The sequence below is a fragment of the Rhineura floridana genome, chromosome 7 (assembly GCF_030035675.1).
Source record: "Rhineura floridana isolate rRhiFlo1 chromosome 7, rRhiFlo1.hap2, whole genome shotgun sequence".
Lineage (NCBI taxonomy): Eukaryota > Metazoa > Chordata > Lepidosauria > Squamata > Rhineuridae > Rhineura > Rhineura floridana.
Genome location: NC_084486.1, coordinates 6135763 through 6157484, shown reverse-complemented (window position 1 = coordinate 6157484; position 21722 = coordinate 6135763). Strand labels below are relative to the sequence as shown.

General features: G+C 40.5%; 1 protein-coding gene across 4 annotated transcripts in view; it reads right to left on the bottom strand.

The window, feature by feature from the left end:
* LOC133388690 (WASH complex subunit 2A-like) overlaps positions 1 to 21722 on the bottom strand; it is a 258757-nt gene that overhangs the window by 71866 nt on the left and 165169 nt on the right. For all 4 annotated transcript variants that reach the window (XM_061634772.1, XM_061634771.1, XM_061634773.1 and 1 more), the window contains 2 exons: positions 5861 to 5969; positions 4447 to 4560 (listed from right to left, as the gene is read on the bottom strand). In XM_061634772.1, the coding sequence (XP_061490756.1) occupies positions 4447 to 4560; positions 5861 to 5969 (223 nt within the window). The remainder of the gene's footprint in view (positions 1 to 4446; positions 4561 to 5860; positions 5970 to 21722) is intronic.

The window sequence follows — 21722 nt, the reverse complement described above, 5'->3', positions numbered from 1 at the left end:
TCATAGGTGTAGAACTTTGCACTTATCCCTGTTAAATTTCATTCTGTTTTCAGCCCAGTGCACCGGCCTATCAAGATCACTTTGAATTTTGTTTCTATCTTCCAAGGTATTAGCTATCCCTCCCAATTTTGTATCATCTGCAAATTTGCTAGGTACTCCCTGCACCACCTCATCCAAGTCATTAATAAAAATGTTGAAGAACACTGGGCCCAGGTCCGAGCCCTGCAGTTACCCCACTTGTTACCTCCCCCCAGTTTGAGAAGGAACCATTGATAAGCACTCTTTGACCACAATTGTGTAGCCAATTGTGGATCCACCTGATAGTTGTTGCATCAGAATATCATGGGGGATAAGATTAATCTCACAGGATTTGTTAGTTTAGAATTAGTTTTTAGTTTAGAGAAAAGGCGGGTCAGAGGAGACATGATAGAAGTGTATAAAATTATGCATGGCACTGAGAAAGTGGATAGAGAAATGTTTTTCTCCCTCTCTCACAATACGAGAACTCGTGGACATTAAAAGAAGCTGAATGTTGGAAGATTCAGGACAGACAAAAGGAAGTACTTCTTTACTCAGCGCATAGTTAAACTATGGAATTTGCTCCCACAAGATGCAGTAATGGCCACCAGCTTGGATGGCTTTAAAAGAAGATTAGACAAATTAATGGAGGACAGGGCTATCACTGGCTACTAGCCATGATGGCTGTGCTCTGCTACCCTAGTCAGAGGCAGCATGCTTCTGAAAACTGGTTGCCGGAAGCCTCAGGAGGGGAGAGTGTTCTTGCACTAGGGTCCTGCTTGTGGGCTTCCCCCAGGCACCTGGTTGGCCACCGTGAGAACAGGATGCTGGACTAGATGGGCCACTGGCCTGATCCAGCAGGCTCTTCTTATGTTCTTGACAAATCCAGGTTGGCTTCATTGCATCGTTTTCAAAGCGCTTACAGACTGGCCACTTCATAATCTGTTCCAGGATTTTCCCAAAGATTGATGTCAGACTGACTAGTCTGTAGTTCCCAGGTTCCTCCTTTTTGAATATAGGGACTTCCTCCAGTCATCCAGCACTACACCCATCCTCCATGAATTCTCAAAGATAATAGACAGTGGTTCTGAGAATTCTTCAGCCAGTTCCTTCATAAATAGGTATTCCTTGACCATGTGTATATCAATCTCAAGCTGCAATCCTGTCCCTTCAACTTGTACTTCACGTTTGCCAGGAGTGTCATAAAATCTCTTTTGGGGAGAAGACTCAGTCAAAGTAGGAGCACTTCCTTTTTTTGGCATCTGTTATCATTTTGCCATTCTCATTGAATAGCTGAACCACCATTTATTTTCTGTCTTTTACTATGGATGTACCTGAATAAAGCTTTTTTGTTGCTTTTAGCATCCCTTGCTAACCTCAGCTCATTCTCAGCTTTAGCCTTCCTGACATCATCCCTGCAATTCTGTGCTACCTGTCTGTACTATTCCTTTGTGGCCTGGCCTTCCTTCCACTTCCTTTGTATGTCCTTTGTTTTCAGGTCATCTCTAAGCTTTTTGTGAAGCCACATTGGCTTCTTCTGCTGTTTTTCACCTTTTTTGTGTGTTGGGATTCTTTTGCAATTGTGCCTTTAGAATTTCCTTGCTTAGAAACTCCCACCCATCTAGGACTGCTTTTCTCATTGGGTCACGTGCCATGGAGCCTTACTCATCATTGTTCTGAGTTTATTAAATCAGCTTTCCTGAAGTCCAAGGTATGTGTATGGCTACACTCAGCTTTTGCTTCCAGAACTCAAGTATAACATGGTCACTTTCCCCCAGAGTTTCCATAACTGCCACTTCATCCACTAAGTCATCTCTATTGGTTAGAATCAAGTCAAGGATAGCTGTTCCTTTAACTTCTTCATTTTCTGTAGGAGAAAGTTATCAGCAACACAAGTCAGGAATTTCTTGGAGGGACCATGTTTGGCAAAATATGTCTCTAAACAGATATCAAAGTCATTGAAGTCCTTCATTACTACTACATCTTGCCTCCTTAAACAACTGGCAATTTATCTTTCAAAAGTTTCATCTTCATCTTGATTGGGTGGTTGTAGATTGGGTGGTAGTAGACTCCAACCACCATATTCCTTGCCCCACTTATTTTAATCCAGATGTTTGCGATGGGCTACCAAGTTCATCCTCCTGTATTTTTGTGCAAGGATATATATTTTTAATGTATAGTGCAACTCTGCCTCCTTTTCGATTCCTTCTGTTCTTTTTGAACAAGTTATATCCTTTGTTCGCTGTAGTGCAATCATGGGAGTCATCCCACCAAGTTTCAATTATACCTATCAAATCTTATTTACCCTTTTGTATTAAGAGTTCAAGTTCATCCTGTTTGTTTCCCAGACTCTGGGCATTAGTATATGGACATCGAAGAGCATGTGTTTTATGGTCTGGCTTCCTTCCTACATTTTTATGAAGACTATTATTGGGTCCCATTAGAGCTGTTCTCTCAGTTCCTATTACTGTGCACAAGCCTTCGTCAATCATTACCTCCAAGTTTACGTCTCCCTCCCGCTTAGGATTCAGTCTAAAGCCCTCCTAGTGAAATTCTCCATGCTATAGCCAAACACATTCTTCCCAGTTCTTGTGAAGTGCAACCTATCACTTGCCAGCAGTCCATCTTCCAGGAAGGATAGCCCATGGTCTCAGAATCCAAATCTCTCACCTCAGCACCACCTTTGTAGTGAGTTGTTCACCTAGAGTATTTTTCTTTCCCTTTCTATTCCTCTTCCAAGTACTGAAAGGATGAATGAGAAAATTACCTGGGCCCCAAAGTCCTTGAGTTTTCTTCCCAGAACTTCAAAGTCTGACATGACTTCATTGTATTTCCTAGTCTGCATTTGTACTGGAATTGCTGTAAGATGTTTTATCACTGGTTTGTTTGCTGCCCTGAGCTCCTTTGAGAGGAAGGACAGGATATAAATGTAATAATAAATAGTAGTTCTACTTATGAGTAATTGTTCTACTTAAGTGTAAACAGCCATTTTTAAAGAATCATATGTTGGTGATGCATAAATTGACAGCTAATTTCATTCACCCTACATAAGACCCCAGTTATATATTTTCTGAGCAGTAGCATATTATCTATTAATCAGGTGTTTTGAGAAACTGATGTAATTGTTACATGACAGTGGCTACCGCTTACATTCACTTTACAGTCATTACCTCTTGCATTCACAATGCCTTCATTTTACATGTAGTTTTATCAATTTATAAATCATTTATTTTATTTTCATTGTTTTTTGGGGGGCGTGATTTTGTCTCTTGCTTCTCTCTATACAACATTGCAAAGTCAAGTTCTTCCTCTGTTCCTCAGTAAAAACTCTAATTCATTCTATAATTAACTCCCATCTCAACTATTACAAATTTGTCTCTGGCCTTTTATTGTCATTCATAATACTCTCACCTCTAAAATTCTGCTTCCAAGATCCTTCATTTCTCACATTCTGACCATTTAATACCTCTCTTTAGATCTGTACGCTGCTTTCTTGTTCACACCCATATATAAAACTATTTGTCCTTACATTCAAAGCCTTCTTAGCCTTGTCCATTATACACAGAAATATGTGTTCATAACCTTTGCTTCTCTAACTTTGTCATTCTTAGCTGCCCAAAAGACAGCCTCCTTTCTTAAATGAAACTGCCCATTCTGTCTTACTATCCCTTATTCTTGAAATGCCCCTTTCATAACATCATATGGTACCATCTCTCTTCTGCCCATTCTCTCCTCAAAGCTTACTTTTTCTCTGAAGCCTTAGGCCTCATTCTCTAACAAAACTATGCCTAAAGCTATGCAGTTATGCACTAGTGCATATTCTTATACCTGCATCTCTGCCTCACCCCCTCCCCTGCTCTCTCCCTTCATGAAAACTTAGATGGTAAAGTCCTTGGGGCAGGAGCCTATAATTCAGCTTATGTTACTCTGTATACTGTCATGTATATCCATGGTGCTAAACCGATTACAATAGGATTATAATAGCTAGCTTCTGCTAGAGGATAACATTATTGTATCAAAAAGCCTTCCTTGGTTACTGATCGTCAATTTACTGAAGTCTGATTTTATCTAATCATACTGCTTTTTATTTTTTCTGGTACCACACTTTAATATATTATTAGATTGTATTTTGATAATATGCTTAATTTTTGAATCCTGCTTTCAGACTATTTTAATATACAACTTGTCTAATACATTTAAAGCAGTAAGAGGTGATGTCCAGGACACAAAAGAGGCTGCAAATGGCAGATGGCATCTGGCTGAGAGAATATGACTTGTCTAGTGCAAATAAAACAAAGTTATCAGGATCAAAATCTCCTTAACTCCACCTCCAACAACTTGCCCACTAGACTCAACTAACCAATGAACAAAAACTTGTTAAAGGAACATTTTTCAGGGTTTTACTTAACATAAACAGGTGTTCCTTACTTTGTCCTTTCTTTTCTGCTCTCCAAGTCCAGAACTGTGAAGTGTACCAGGTTCATTCAAAGGTTCTGCCTTCTCTTCCACTAGTTTATTTTGAGGTGTTCTGAGCGAATCTGCCTGTTGATCAAGAAATAAAAGATGAAGAGCCCTTTTCCAAAGTAGTTAGAATGTTTCCTGATTTCAACAATGCAAAGAGTTTTCCATTCTGAGAGGCCAACCACAACTATAGGCCTTGCAGTAAGGTCAGATGACCTAGTCTACAGCTGCATGACAGGATCTCTCATATTCCAGCCATACCCCATTATATAAGTCACAGGGTATCTCAAGCAGAAGAACAGACGCATGGGGCACCACTGTATAATTCCAGATCTTTCAAGCAAGTGAATCAAGCCATGGGCTGTAGGGATCAATCTAACCTGGGGAAGCACATTATGATGAAGCATTACTTTGACAGAGTGAGGGTCCTACATAGTATCAAGAAAACACTGCTGTGTTATGAATTGTTTTCCTGATCTGAATAAGTGAAAGACAAAGAATTTGGTTTCATCAATTTGAAAAATTATGATTTTTATAGTGGACCATTGTTCTTTTAAAACCAAAAAGAATTTGCAAATTTTAAAAATGAATCTCTATGAATTGAAAAACGACTGTGATCATTATTTCAAGAAAAGATTATAAAGACAAGGACTTGAGAAAAAGAGTCAAGATTCCATGTCAGAGAATTTAACTGTATTCATTTACAGTAAATTATGAGCAAAGATACCAGAGAAGCTCGCCAGATCCAGGTCCAGGTCCAGGTCCAAGCTTTGGGAATGTATAATAATTGCTTCCTAGAAGAGCAAGCATTGCAAACCTCCAAGTTCTTCCCCAGCTCAGATTAAAATCCATGGCTAGACTGTTTTACAGCAAATTCATCTGATGAAGTAAACTGTAGTCTATAAAAGCTTCTGCCATAATAAATTTGTCAGTTGTTAATGTGCTACAAGATTCCATTTTAATTTTGTTCCAGGATTTCTCCAAATGGGGGTCGCTGTCTCCACAGAACAGCATAAGGATAAACTGTAAGCTGGATTCTCTCCAGAATCCTCACTGAATGTATATAGGTGGAACAAGAATTGTGTAGGGCGGCAATGGCGAACTTGTCGTTTTCCAGGTATTGTTGGCATTCAGCTTCCACCAGTTCCTGCCAGCATGTTCAATGGTCAGGGGTGATGGGAGTTGTAGTCCAACAGCTGGAGGGTTACAGGTTCTGCATTTGTAGTGGAGACTGGAAGTGAGTTAAAACAGTTTCCATCCTTTGAATGGTAAAAGAATGTGAGATAGCTGAAGGAAAGCTGCTGACCCTCTAGAAAAGAGGTAGGTGCAAAGCGCTTGGTAATTCCCAATTTAGAATGCTGTATATTTGAGCAGCATATACCGTTATTTCTTGGCCACTGGATGGGAGACGGGATGGTTGAATGCTGAAAAAAGAGTCTCCATTTACAGCATCTTCTTCAAATAGATCAGCTTTTTGAGATTTTCTTTGACTGCAGCAAGAAAAAAAGCCAAATCACATCACCCAGATAAAGTTATCAAATTTTAGAGTTCTTGGTACAAGATGCAAGTCCACTGCCTGCCTGTAGATGACAATAGTGAAAGGATGAGTAACTATGAACCAATGCCTCAAATTTAGGCACAGGTTTCACACAGGTGACAAACGCTTCTTATGGTTTTGGGCAACTTCTAGGTCCCCAGTAATGGAAAAAAGGAAATTGCCTTGAATAACTCTCAGTCTCATCTAATCACTTTATATTTAACTGTACCCCTGAATTTGCCAATAGCTAGAATCCTAAAATCATTCTGTTTCACTGTCCTATAAAATGCTTATTGTTTCAGTGAATGCATTCAAATTAAGAGCTATGGCTGCAATCCCAAATACACTTATATAGGAGTAAGTTCCACTCAACTCACTGAGACTTACTTCTGAAGAGACCTACATAGGATTGTTCTGTAAGATAGAGTAGCACGTGCAAGTACTTTAACAGTATTCATATCTTCAATGGTTTACCACTGGCAGTGTCTCTGTCTTACTATACCTTAAATCCACTTTCTGAACTCTCATGGTAAACTATAAACCAAACACCTAATCCTATAATAAGTTATAAGTCGAGTTACTAGCAATGTTTGCCAAGCTCAGGCCCAGAAAGCTTTGGGGCTTGATAATGTTTACCCTCAAAAGGAGAGACAAGCATTAGTAGCCCCTGGATTCCACTAAAATTAAAATCTGAGCTGAAAAAGATTTAGAGCTGACTGTATGTTGGACCACCACTACCACAAGGGATCTTCTTTACCCCGCAAGTCAAAGTTCTTTTAGGGTTCAAACCAGCCACTTAACACAGCAACAGAAACATATAGTGTTTTGAAGGGGGCACCCCTGAGAATACTGGGAACTTACTGCGAGCTTTCTGTCTCAAAATGTGAAGACATCTTGTCAAGAATAACTCCTCTCGGGGAAGGGTAACTTCGCTTGTGCCTGCTTTTGAGACGGGCTCCCGCCTCAAAAGAATCTTATTCAGATATAAATCAGTCAGAACATTTTTTTTTTGACTGATGAAATTTCTCCCGGGCAGGGAGAAACGTAGAGATCAACCTCAAAAGCCTGTTTTTGTTGGGAGGACTGGATTTCATTAATTTATGAGAAAAGGTCCAGCCAGCAATGCCGGACGGACTTCCGAACAAGCTCTATCTGATTAATGCGATACGTTTATCTTTTCTTCAAAGAGAAAACGGACTAACAGGCAAGCACCCTTCTTTCTATTCTTTTTTTTACTTGGTTTAAATTGTTGCAGCAAAAAGAGATTTGTCAAATGAATCAGCTTTAAAGAACTTCTGGGTGAGCTATAACTCTTCTCTGTTATTCACGAAATTAACAGCTTATCTCTGTTTCTATTGCAAAAAGCTATCCTGGAAGTGCATTCTAAAGATATAAACAGAAGAGGGATTTCTATTCCGAGGAACATTATATTGTCTGGGACTATTCTCTTTTTGGTCTATTTTATTTTGACGAATCTGCTTCTTCACGACGCCACTAACTGTTTTGATGCTGGGAACTAAATTTGTTTTGTATTCTTGAACACAGAGAGATAAGGCAGGCTGCTCTGTTTATACTGTGATGTCATCAAGCCTGGAATATTAACCCAATTGTTGCTGAAATAAGAAGTGGTTCTTCTTTATTTTTGTTTTGTTTTGTTTTGTTTTCGTGGTTTTAAAAATGGCAATCAAGAAAGTGGCTGAGAATCTGGAAGTAATTATGTTTCAGAAAATAATGGATGAGATTGAGATAACGAAACAAACCCTGCGACAGGGCAGTAAGGAGCTGAAAATTGAACTGAGCAAAATGACGCAGGAGCTTAAAGAAATAGGGGATCCTGTGAGAGAGGAGAATGAGATCAGAGATGAGAAAAGAAAAAAATAAAGGGAAGATACAAGCCCTGGAGATTGGAACAAATGTGGAATTGGAAAAAGATCTGGAGTTTATGGATATTAGAAATAAAATCTACTGTTTGGAATTTAACGTTATCTCTGAAGAAATTAATGAAGATATTAGAGATAAAGTTATCAATGGCTTGGATAATCTTCTGGACTGGAATGACGTGATGGAGCTTGATATAGAGAAAATCTATGGAATTAACTGCAGCCATGTGACAATGGAAAAACTCTCAAGAGATGAGCCAGTGCATTTTGTAAAAAAGAAGAACACAGATATGACTTTACAACAATATTTCAGCAACTTATTCAGAATTGATGGCAAGAAAATATTTGGGATAGAGGAAATTCCCATCAGACTCTTATTATATGACTATGACAGCAAGATTATTATGGAATACTGATAATGGAAGATTGGACACTGAAATTACTGGACTTAACAGGACTATTGAAGATGGAAGATGGAATTAATAGGGATAATGGAATAATGGCTATTGAAATTATTGGACCTAACAGATTTTGATGAGATGGATTAATCGATATATTTATTTGGACTATGGTTATGACAATAAGATTATTATTATTATTAACGAGATGGATTAATCGACATGTTTATTTGGAGAAAAATTGATAGATATATTTCTTAAAGAATTGAAACCTCTCTTTGACTTTTTGTGGAAAGAATAAAGTAATGTTTATGAGATTTTATGATTAATTAAGATAATTGAAATAATAATAATAATAATAACTACTGGAGGAAAGTGATTTTATAATATAATTTAAGAGACAGGATTGTTATATATTGTAGACCTACAACTGATTTGATCTGCGACAAATGGGAAGTCAACATTTTATTTTTTTGTTTAATAATTTTTGTTTTGTTTTTTGTCTTTGAATGTTTTATGATTTTGTTTTGTATGTTTTATGAAAATTTGAATAAAAATTATTGTAAAAAAAAAAAAAAAAAGAATAACTCCTCTCATCAGTCTTTAGAGGAAGGGCTTAGCTGAATTTCTTGTCTCCGCTAGTGGTCAGTGGAGGCTATCTGTTATAGCAAACCACTTGCATTGCCATACCAAGTGAAATGTCAAGGACATTTTTAAAGCCATACTCCTCCTTGTCCTACAGATACTCATATCCTTCCATCTGACTGTAGAGAGACTCCTGGATGTATTTCTTTTAATCTCCCATTCTCTGACCAATCAGCTCTCCACACCACTCAGCCAATCTCAATCAACATATTGCTATGGCCAAGAGGTCCTGTCCACATAAGAACATAAGAAGAGCCTGCTGGATCAGGCCAGTGGCCCATCTAGTCCAGCATCCTGTTCTCACAGTGGCCAACCAGGTGCCTGGGGGAAGCCCGCAAGCAGGACCCTAGTGCAAGAACACTCTCCCCTCCTGAGGCTTCCAGCAACTGGTTTTCAGAAGCATGCTGCCTCTAACTAGGGTGGCAGAGCACAGCCATCATGGCTAGTAGCCATTGATAGCCCTGTCCTCCATGAATTTGTCTAATCTTCTTTTAAAGCCATCCAAAGCCATCTTGTGGGAGCAAATTCCATAGTTTAACTATGCGCTGAGTAAAGAAGTACTTCCTTCTGTCTGTCCTGAATCTTCCAACATTCAGCTTCTTTGAATGTCCACGAGTTCTAGTATTATGAGAGAGGGAGAAGAACTTTTCTCTATCCACTTTCTCAATGCCATGCATAATTTTATACACTTCTATCATGTCTCCTCTGACCCGCCTTTTCTCTAAACTAAAAAGCCCCAAATGCTGCAACCTTTCCTCGTAAGGGAGTCGCTCCATCCCCTTGATCATTCTGGTTGCCCTCTTCTGAACCTTTTCCAACTCTAGAATATCCTTTTTGAGATGAGGCGACCAGAACTGTACACAGTATTCCAAATGCGGCCGCACCATAGATTTATACAATGGCATTATGATATCGGCTGTTTTATTTTCAATACCTTTCCTAATTATCCCTAGCATGGAATTTGCCTTTTTCACAGCTGCCGCACACTGGGTCAACATTTTCATCGTGCTGTCCACTACAACCCCGAGGTCTCTCTCCTGGTCGGTCACCGCCAGTTCAGACCCCATGAGCGTATATGTGAAATTAAGATTTTTTGCTCCAATATGCATAATTTTACACTTGTTTATATTGAATTGCATTTGCCATTTTTCCGCCCATTCACTCAGTTTGGAGAGGTCTTTTTGGAGCTCTTCGCAATCCCTTTTTGTTTTAACAACCCTGAACAATTTAGTGTCGTCAGCAAACTTGGCCACTTCACTGCTTACTCGTAATTCTAGGTCATTAATGAACAAGTTGAAAAGTACAGGTCCCAATACCGATCCTTGAGGGACTCCACTTTCTACAGCCCTCTATTGGGAGAACTGTCCGTTTATTCCTACTCTCTGCTTTCTGCTTCTTAACCAATTCCTTATCCACAAGAGGACCTCTCCTCTTATTCCATGACTGCTAAGCTTCCTCAGAAGCCTTTGGTGAGGTACCTTGTCAAACGCTTTTTGAAAGTCTAAGTACACTATGTCACTGGATCACCTCTATCTATATGCTTGTTGGCACTCTCAAAGAATTCTAATAGGTTACTGAGACAGGACTTTCCCTTGCAGAAGCCATGCTGGCTCTGCTTCAGCTCCACCTGTCTCCACGCAGAAAAAATTATCCAGGCATGTGATTAATACATTTGTATTTTACTGGAACTACTGCCTCTTAGCCCTAGTTGTGCAGGTTATATCTCCGTACTGTTGTAATGATGACAAATTACCCATAGTATATAACAGCACTAGGTCTGCTGCCATGGTAGACTTATCAGAATCATGAATCTGTTCTGAGCATGCTCAGAGCTGTTTCCTTGAAGACAATACCTACCACAGTCAGGCCCAAAGAATGTATTTGTTCCTTGCTATTTGCTTATTCTTCTTTCACTCTCTCTTTGTGTGAGTGACCACCAGTGGGCACACTGTGGGTCTCATTTTTAAAGTGTTTTTTAGTTATATTATTTTTCTTTTATTGATGGGGATATTGGGAGGACATAAAATATTGTGTAAATGTGTTGCCAGTCCGGTAACAGTAAAACCTTATGTTGAGAGGAAAGGGGAAGGCTTTCTTCAAAAGTATGCCGGAACATGTATTTCTTTTTGGCCAGCAATGGATGTTGTGTCATCATTTTATTAAATAGAGATTCCTCATTGGTGAGAAAGATGCAGTACATGCATGCACATACGATTTATTTCTGAGGCTCATATTTCCTACTAATGCCTGCATTTTTTCATTCTCAGTAAGCCATTTGGCAAGAGCCTTGACTTTATACTTTTTTAGAATAAAAGATCTGGAGAACTAATTTAAAGCCCGTCCTCTCTGCCATACTCTGCATGGTATTTAGTATATTACTCTGGTATACTTTCAATCAAAGGGGTGGCCAATTGGCCATGGCTTTGAACAGAAACTAAACAATAGTCCAGTAATACTTTAAAAGCTAGCAAACGTATTATTACATACATTGACATGAATTAACAAGAATGATGCATCTGATAAAGTGGACTGTAGTCCAAGAAAGTGTATGCCATAATAAATTTGTTAAGTCTTGAAAGTGCTAATATTGTTCTTTTTGTTATTTTGCTAAACTTGCACTATGATCTACTTTACAGGATTATTGTGAGGAAAAAAGGCTGTAAAACACTTGGCAAATTTAAAATGCTATTTCAAAAATAAGCAAGGTGCAGGGGATGGTTCAGATGAAAACTCAAGTGTGCAGAGCCCATATGTAATACAACAACAACGTTTATTTGCCAGGCCATAGGCCATCACAAAGTCTTACATTTAAAATTTAAAATCAATACATTAAAAACAAACCATGAGCACTCACATATAAAAATCCTAAAATCTATGAGCTCGGACTTATTAAAATCCTAAAATGAGACAATGGGATTGAAGCGCCATCAGCCTCTATTGTTCCATAGACCCCAGATCTGTTAGATACTTTGCTCTCAACTTTTGGGCTGCAAGGGCGAAAACAGCCACTCTAGTGGTGACCCTAAAATCGTTATCTACTAAAAGGTAGGAAACTATTTGCTCCTCCCAACTAGTATCCAAACGCTTGATCAAGATGTCAAGGAATTTATTTCTTGGGTGGGCATAAAGAGGGCAATCAAGCAGATAATGGGGTAAATCTTCCACCTTTCCCGCTTGGCAAATACAAAGGCGTTGAACCCATGGGATCTGAAGGAATCGGCCAGACATAATAGCACTAGGCATTGTCTGGAACCTAAGCGCCGTAAATGCATGTCTTAGGTGTACAGAGAAAGGGTAAGATAGATAATTTGCCCTAAGATGGTCAGTTTTAATTAAACCGTACCACCTTGAAAACTTAGAATTGGCAATAGCCAATTTATCCATCCAAGCACAGTGCCGCTCAATCTGTTCTCTAATTTTAATCCTATTGTGAGGTATATTAGGCTGTGTTGAGATATGGTATAGATGACATATATTTGATAATTTAAGAATCCAAAAACTATCTGCCACTATCCGGTTGAAGCAAGACTTCAATAGGATTTTGGCTGGTGCATCTGTTAGCGAGACCCAGAATGCCAGCAGGGTATTGTGAATTTGGGCGCTAACGGGAAATAAACCAGATTCAGCACGCATAAACGCGGCAGGGGTACCGGGGGGGAGACACAGAAGCTGTCTGAGGAAATTGTTTTGAATAGCTTCTAAACTAGGGAAAGATGATTCCTCCCTACCCCAGACAGCAGCCCCGTAGACAATCTGCGGTAGAACCTTACTCTGATATATTTTCAGGGCGGGGGCCACAAGATGGCCCCCCTTGGTTCTATAAAATTTAAGAATTACCCCAACTGACCTAGTGGCTGCAAGTTTAATAGCAGCTATATAGTTTTTCCATGAAAGGGTTTCTTGGAACAGAATCCCTAGGTATTTAAAAGAACGGCATTGTTCTATTGGGTGTGTACCAATGGTCCATTTATGGTTACAATGTCTTTTCCCAAAGACCATTATTTTAGTTTTTTGGTAATTAACTTGTAATTGTTCTTTATTGCAATATTCTTCTAGGGTCGCCAAGAGTCTCCTAAGGCCAACAGAGGTAAGAGATAAAAGAACCATGTCATCCACGTATAGTAGCGTTGTGACCTTCCTACTGCCCACTGTAGGCGGAAAGAAATTTGGGCCCGTCAGCTCTGCTACGATGTCATTCAAGTAAAGATTGAAAAGGGTGGGTGCTAGAAGGCATCCTTGTTTTACCCCCTTATTAGCCAAAATTGGGTCTGTTAGATTATTTCCCACTCTGATTCTTATGTTATTATTAGAATACAATTCTTTAATTAAGTATAAAAGGCGCTTATCTATATTGGTGCAGGTGAGCTTGGCCCATAGACGGCTTCTGTCAATTGAATCAAAAGCGGCCGCCAGATCAACAAAGGCGGCATACAGATGTTTTGTGGGTCCAAGCACTGAACATTTAGCTATAAAGTAGAGGGTGATTCAATGGTCGACAGTGCTCTGCCCTTTCCGGAACCCTGCTTGTTCAGGGCAGATAACACTATTGGCCGCTTCCCACTCCTCTAGGTTAAGCAAAAGAAATTTACTATACAACTTTGCGCCAATATCCAAGAGACTGATAGGCCGATAGTTATTTGGCTCTTGTCTCTCACCTTTTTTAAAGATAGGGATGACGACACTCTGCTTCCATCCCTCTGGTACAATACCCGTGTGGTTAATCTGAGTGAACAATTTAGCCAGAATGGGGGCCCACCAGTCTGGGAAATTAATAAAAAGTTCAGGGGGAATCATATCTTCCCCTGGTGCCTTTCCCCTTTTTAATGAGGAGATAAGAACCCTTATTTGTGGTATCGTAACCGGAGGCCAGATGTGGAGAATCATCTCCTTAGTGAGTGGGAAAGGAACGATTTTATCAACTGGAGCGGTGTAGAGCTTGGTAAAATGATCATGCCAAATAGGGGCAGTTATTTGGCCAGATATAAACTGCTTATATGTTCCTGTTCCGACCGCAACCAATTCCCAGAATAGATGCTCATTATTTGACAGCAATGCTTGATTAAGTTGTTGCCATTGTGATTCCACAAATAGGGCCTTTTTTTTGTTTTAGCAAGGCCTTATATGATGAACGAAGGAGGACAAGCTGATCATGATGAAATGTTGTTGGGTCTCTTATTGATCTGCGTGCGTAAGAAACTAAATGACGTTTAGCAATTTTACATTCAAGGTCAAACCACCTAGAGCTTGCTAAGCGAACAGCTTTAGGAGGACCCTTCAGGATCAACATGGGTTTAAGGAGTAAAATAATGTGTTGGTAAGAAATAAGGGCATCTGACTCGGGCTCCATTGCTTCTTGCCTAAGTGAAAGCAGGGTGCCACTACCAAGAGTTGCGAAGCAGATGTACAAAGGTTGGGAGACCATTGAACTCTGCGATCGGCAACTTGCAAACCATCCAGGGGTGATAAAACAGCAGGAGGCTGAGGGAGGGAGAGGCACAAAACAGTCATGGTAGGGAAGTGATCACTATCAACTCTATCTAAAACCCTGAAGATACAAACCTCTGGGAACAGTGATCTTGAAATAAACATGAAGTCTATCGCACTAGCTCCCCTTGATGAAAGAAATGTGAGTGCTCTGTTGGACTGATCTACGGCAGAGCCGTGCAAGCACTCCAGATGGTGTAATTGAATAAGTTCTATTAGTCTATAACCTTGTTTGTTTGCTATCTGATCTTGAGACTTCCGAGCAAACAGGGGAATGTCAAAAGCCGGGCCCTGATCTGATGAGGGCCATTCAATCCACCCAGGACCCAACCTGGCATTAAAATCCCCGCAGAGTATTACCCTAGATAGCAGGAACTGAAATTCCAAATGAGATAGGAACTCTGATAGTTGGTCCCATATATTACCTGGCGATAGGTTTCTAGCCGTAAGAGGGGGAAAATAAACATTAATAATAATAAGGGGACAGATAGAAAGGCCAGAAATCATCACCCCTTGCACAAAATGCTCACAGTTTGGATGCAGAACTTGGATATCTACAGACAGATCTGCAGAAATGAAAATGCAAAGGCCACCACTGCCTCTGCCATTTACATTATAATTAATCGCTGACAGCGTAAAAGCTTGAAAGCCACTTAGAAACACCGAAACATCTGGCGTTGCCCAAGTTTCTTGGAGACATATGATCTTGAATTTATTCAAAAAGGAGGACAGATCAGCCTCCCTAAATTTATTAGACCAGCCCATTATGTTCCAGGATAGAATCGTAAACTGTCAGTCATGGCTACTTGTAGCTGTCATATGTAATACAGGAACATAAATTGCACCCAGCCTACACACCCCACCCAAGCAAGTCTGTCCCAACAGACAGCCACACATTGGATTTGCTTAGAGCATGCATGTAAAGTCCTATGTTTGTAGGCTTGAATATGCTGGTTGTGTACAAAGTTCTTTGTTTGTTTGTTTGTTTTGTTTTTAGGTGTGCGTTTTTTCATAATTCCAAACCTGTCCTCCAGATAGCTCCCTGTTCAAAATCCAGGAAAGCCTAGGAAGAGACAGACTTTTAAAAATTATCATTTCTTATTATCAGTATTATTTTGTATCTATTCCACCTTTCCTCCAAGGAGCTTAAGGTGGCATTCATGGGTCTCCTTTTCCCCAAGTTATCCTCACAACCACCCTGTAATGTATGTTAGGGTGAGAGACAATGACTGGCCAAAGGTCACACAGTTTTAACCCTGATCTCCTAGGTCCCAGTAAATATCTTTCCATCTTATTCCACATCCTAGAAAAAAAAGACATAGAATTCCATTACCTGGGGGAGATGAATAATGTTTCATGGTTCTGGAAATTTATAGGGACCCTTGTGTGACACCTTTAAAATTAACTAATTCAGACTATAATCCTGTACACACTTATCAGGGAGCAATCCCTATGAAATTCAGTGGGGCTTACTTCTGAGTAATGTAGTTATCGTGGCATGAACATACACTAGATATTGCGACAGCAATTCTGAACCAAGATTTATTTATTACATTTCTACCCCGCCTTTCTTTTCATGATAGAAACCCAAGGTGGCTTACATATGGTTCCCAGGCGGTCTCCCATTCAGGCACTGACCAGACCTGACCCTGCTTAGCTTCAGCTGGCCTCATGTGCCTTCAGGCCATAGCCTAGGATAAACATTCAGTTAGGTGCTAAGTATTTATACAACTACAATGTTAAGTGTTCACTTTTTATTTGCAAAGGAGGAGGATAGGGAGAGAACCAGAACAGATAAAGGTCATCCAACATTTCTTCCAGCACATAAGCAGATGTGACAGCAGGGATCACTTTTAAACCTAAGATACTTTTCAGTTTCATTAGGTGCTAAGTATTTGTACAATTGCAATGCTTAAGTGTCCACAATATCTTTGCAAGGGAGGAAAGGGAGAACATAGCAGTCTGACTTATACCGAGCCAGACTGTTGGTCCCTCTAGCTTAGTATTTTCTACATTGACTGGCAGAAGCTCTCCAGAGTTTCAGGCTTGGATCTCAGTCCTACTTGGAGATGCCAGCGACTGAATCAGGGATCTTTTGCATACAAAGCAGATGCTCTACCACTGAGCTACGGCTCCAGAACTTGGCCACACCCCCTAGCAGCCCTGACAGGTCCAGTAACCACTAGCCACCACTGCTGGAGTGAGCTCCCTCCCATTTTGAGGCAAACTACAGTCACAAGAAACATTCTGAGAATTCAATGCTTTTACCAGAGGTGCCTATTGAAGAAATGTTTTTGCCAATTTAGCACAAAGACTGTAAATGGGACAGAAACAGAGAATGGCATCCCCCTTGACCCAAAAAGGTTTAGTAGATCTTTCTCTAGGGGGTCATGTCTGGAAAGACAAGTCTTATTTTTGTCAACTGGCCATCCACAATGGGTGGAACAGGATTTTCTCCTATCCACAAGGAGACTGAATAGTTACATTAAGTTCAATGTTTTCCCTTGGAGAAGGGCATCCAACAAAGAATGTTTAACCAAAAAAACTTGGGTAGTATCAAATTCTGCGAGCATCTGAGCTCACGGGGGAAACAGGCAGTGTCCAGTTGTAAGTATGAATCAAACAGAGAGAACACGGGTTCATGGAGACCTCCAAGGACCCTGCTAACACCTGAGATGTTGTCTCTCCAAGTAGGTAGAGCAAACACAGAATGTAGGCAGACAAGAACTAGAGTGTGATAGTCTCTAACTCCTTGGAGGAATTGGCTGGCCTGGAAAGTACCCTTACCTCATTTGTAGCCTTTGGCATCTGCGAGACTGGTACTACAGGGAACTCGTCATCCGAACAAAGGATGATAGCAGGGTGGTGTCCTCCAGCTAAGAGAGCCTTGAATGAGGTACTGGCAGTCCCACCCCCAAAGTAACCTGAACCTTGTCATCAACAGAGTCCTTCACCATGAACTGTATGGTTCCTGGGTTGTGGGTCATGATAGGTGAGAGTGGAGGATACTGAGCAGGACTATAGAACCTGGTGAACTCTCCATATGAAAGCTTTAACAGTGAGGCAAAGTGGTCCATAAAAGTCAAAACTGAAGTCCACACTGTGGCTTTATAGAGGTCTTCCAGAGAGGTACTGGTTTCAAATGCTAATCTTCTGACCACCTCACAGACAAAAGATGCTTGACTACTCATAGAGTCAATGGTTTGATAGCTAGTTGAACCATTTCCAGGAACCATAATCTCTTGGGCCAAAAGGGAGTTACTAGGACTACTGTAACTCTCAACGCACTTTCTTTAGTACTCATGCAATCAGTGGTGTTGGGGGAAAGGCATATAATAGCCCTTGGGCCATGGACAATTTAATGCGTCTGTGCCTTCTGCCAGTGGGGATATGAACCTGGTGTAGAAATTTTTCAGTAGATGCTTCTGTTCAGATGTGAAGAGGTCTACCCACATTTTCCCAAAACGGTGTTGCACTTTCCAGAGGATGGCTCTGTTGCACTTCCACTCCCCAGGCATTAATGTCCTTTGGCTCAGCCAGTCCGCCTGCACATTGTCTGTCCCCTGGACATGTTCCAAGACCAGTGTCTCAAGATTTCTCTGCCCAAGACCGTAGGAGGGTGGCTTCCACTTGGAGGGCTCTCAATCTCATGCTCCCTGATGATTGGTATGTGCTTTTGTTGTAGTGGTGACAGTTTGAATCATCACATTCTTCAGATCCACAGCTGGAACCAAGTGCTGTAATGCTAGCCTTACTGCTCTAAACTTCAGCCAATTTATGCTGTGGCTGGGTCCAGGTGCCCTGTGCTGCTTTTTCTCTGAAATGGGCTCCCCAACCCATAGGGGTGGTGTCTGTTATGGTTTTCTGACTGGGTTCCTTCAGTGGGATGCCCCTTGCTCTTCCTTGGCCACCATCTGAATGCTGATGGTGATGCTGATGTATTTGTCTATGTTGATTGGACACAATGAGTGACTGAAAGAGGAGGCAGATGGACAGCTACCTGTTCGGTATGCTTAAACTGAGCAGGGAGTTGGACTTGGTGGCCTTATAGGCCCCTTCCAATTCTACTATTCTATGATTCCATGAAATAGGAGGAGCAGCCATTCTAGCAGTCTGTTGTGGAACCCTGCCCATAGAGTAATTTGTACAGTTGACACTAGCATTACTAATAACTTTTGTAGGATCATTATAAACTGCCCAGACAGCTTCGGCTATGGGGCGGTATATAAATGCAATAAATAAATAAATATATAATACATCTTCGGATAACTTGGTCATCACATTGGACACAGCTGTTATGATTTTTTCTATCCTTTCTTGTGACAATGAGAGGGTTTCTTTGTTGGTGCTTATTTGTGCCCCCAGATGTTGGATACTCTGGGAAGAGTGGATGTGGCTCTTCATGTTTATCAGGAATCCATGGTCTTTCAAGGTTGCCAGAGTGATGTTCAGATCATGGTATGCCTCCTGGATACATGGTGATTGGATTAGTATTTCATCAAGGTAAGGGTACAGATGCATTCCTTCTTTGTGTCAGCTCTACACTGCGTCAGCAGTGCAGGTGGGGACTGGAAATTCCTGGGTGGTTGGCAGGGGAGCAAAGTCCTTAGCCGGCAGTCTGGTCATAAATCTGCCAGGTCTAGGAGGAGGGAATCTGATAAGGGCCAGGCCTGTCCGAAGTGTACTTGCCGAGTCAGGAATCCAGAAGCGAGGTCAGTAGAGGTCCGGGATCAAGTGCCAAGGGGTCAGTCCAAAAGAGGTTGCAAGGAAACTAGGGATACACAAAGCCACGCTTGACGTTGCAGTCAGCAACAAGCCGAAGTGAAGGTGTGTCTTATAAAGGGCAGGTTTGACAGCAGGTGTGAGCCCTCAGCGTTTGGGCCTTAAGGGGACAGGCCTGCCTCTCTTCTGCCTGACCTTCTGCCGTCTACGTTCTGCAGGTGAGGGGGGAGTATCTTGTTCACTGTCTGTGTCTGGCTGCAGGGCCTCTGCTGTCCCTGGGGTGCTCTGCAGCTGAGAGGGAGAAGGAGCTGGATTCTCAGGCGGCTCCTCCGTGTCTCCTTCTGAGTCTGCTGCTCCTGGGTCTGCTGCTGTTACTCCCGAGTCGTCCTCATCTGAGGAGTCCTCTGATGGGGCCATGACACTTTGTACAAGTGGGCCACCAGGTCACTATTACTTTTGTGGATATTCTTAGGACTGAGACCAATCTGAATAGCATTGCCTTGTATTGTCTTGTATATACAAGGTGCAAATATCAGCAGTGATCCGGGTGTATGGGCACAAGTAGATACACCTCCATTAAGCCAAACAGTCCTTCAGTTAAAGAGCTTCTTGAATAGAGTTCAAGGTTTCCATTCTGAATTTGCAATATGTTGCTAATTTGTTACGGTATTTCAAATACAATAATGACCTCCAAGCACCCCCTTTCTTTGGAATGATGAGGAGTGAGTCAACGCCGGAGTATCTCTAATCTGATGGCATGCATTTTATTGCTGCTATATGCAATAGATGTTCTATAGATGCTGACATCAACTTTTGTTTCTCTTGACTTTTGCAAAATGATAATGTGATAAACCAGCCTGAAGGAGAGGATTGAAATTCTATTCTGTAACCGTAATGCATCATGGCCTTTCACCCATGGGTTCCCATCTACGGTAGAAGCTCATCAGCCTTTCCCCCACCTGGGGAAGTATGTCAGAAGTTCTTCTAATGATCTTCCCCTTTTGTAGTTGAGTTACTGGTGAATCTGTTTTTTGGTTTTGGGCATCTTTGTTCCAGAGCTTGGAAAAGTTACTTTTTAAAACTACAACTCCCATCAGCCCCAGCCAGCATGGCCACTGGATTGGGCTGATGGGAGTTGTAGTTCAAAAAAGTAACTTTTCCAAGCTCTGCTTTGTTCCGGCAACTTGGCTGAACCCATATCGGTCTATAGACTCAGAAATCACAAAATTCCCTGGTTCTTTCCTCAAAACATAAGAGTTGAAATTCAACATTGCATCATCCTCATACTGGATGCTGAATCATTATATAAAAAATATATGCTGCATGCAAGAGTGAATAATAGAGTAAAAAGTTATTACAATTGGGTGAGTTTATTTTTCATGGATAATTGAGATAAATTCTGTTTTATATTCTTGCCTGAATTGGAATATATTCCTTAGTGGTTACGTTTACAGAGACTTATATCATGCTGCTTTACAAAAGAAGTGCAAAGTAATTTTCATAAACAATCTCTGCAGCAGCAACATAGGTTATATGGTAAGACTGATTTTTAATTTTTAGTATATTTTTAGTATAAATTGGTACATTTTCTAGGTTAATAAAAAGCATTTTCTTATCTTTGTTTTATATATATATTTTAAGCATTGTATAATCTGAATCCATGCATAAAGAGAAGCTCTCCAAATAGATGCCACTGATGAAGACTTGAATCAAGTTGAAACGCATTTGGCAGATTTGGCATAGTATTTGAGATTTGTTGTGCATTTTATCTTTGCATTTTATATTTCTGTAGTTGTACACCTCTGCATTTTATTGCCATGTTGTCATTGGGAGTGTATGTATATTTTGTCTATAGAGCTAACAATTCACATCACACACCCTGTGTAGTAAAGTGCATGTGCATTTGAAATTAGGCATTATTGTGTATTCTGTCAGCTATTTTTTCCACTATTCATTTCTATATTTTTTTAGAATCGTGTATGTCTGATTAAACCTTGACTTTATTTGCTTTTCTTTATTTGGTCTTTGGTGAAGGATTATTTTCTCCACGTCAGATTTTTGTTTAATAAGTAGTGGCATAAAATGCCAATCTTGAAACAGGTGTGTGGAAACTTGTTGAATTTGTCCTCACCTGACCTCTACGGGTATTGTGATTTACTGGTGACAATTGTGACTGCATAGATACATTTGAAGGTATTGTCCGTGATTATTAGATACACTCTGTTGATCTATATTCACATTGGCCATTGATATGTTATTCAAGCATAATTCCGCTGACATTTCTGCCATTAATGCCTCTTTTAATTGTCTAATAAATGTGGGATTAAGTGCCAAATTTTCTTATTGTACCATTTTTTGACCATAAGTGGCAGCAGAGGGCATAGGCATACATTTATTTATTTGTTTGTTTATTTATTTTTGTTTAATTAATTGATTGATTGATTGATATCCCACCCTTCCTCCCGGCAGGAGCCCAGGGCGGCATTTAGTACTATGTAGCATGGGATTACTATATTGATGTTGCAGTAATCAAGTTTGACCACCAGATAGCACATATGTAGGACGTGGTTGTCCTGG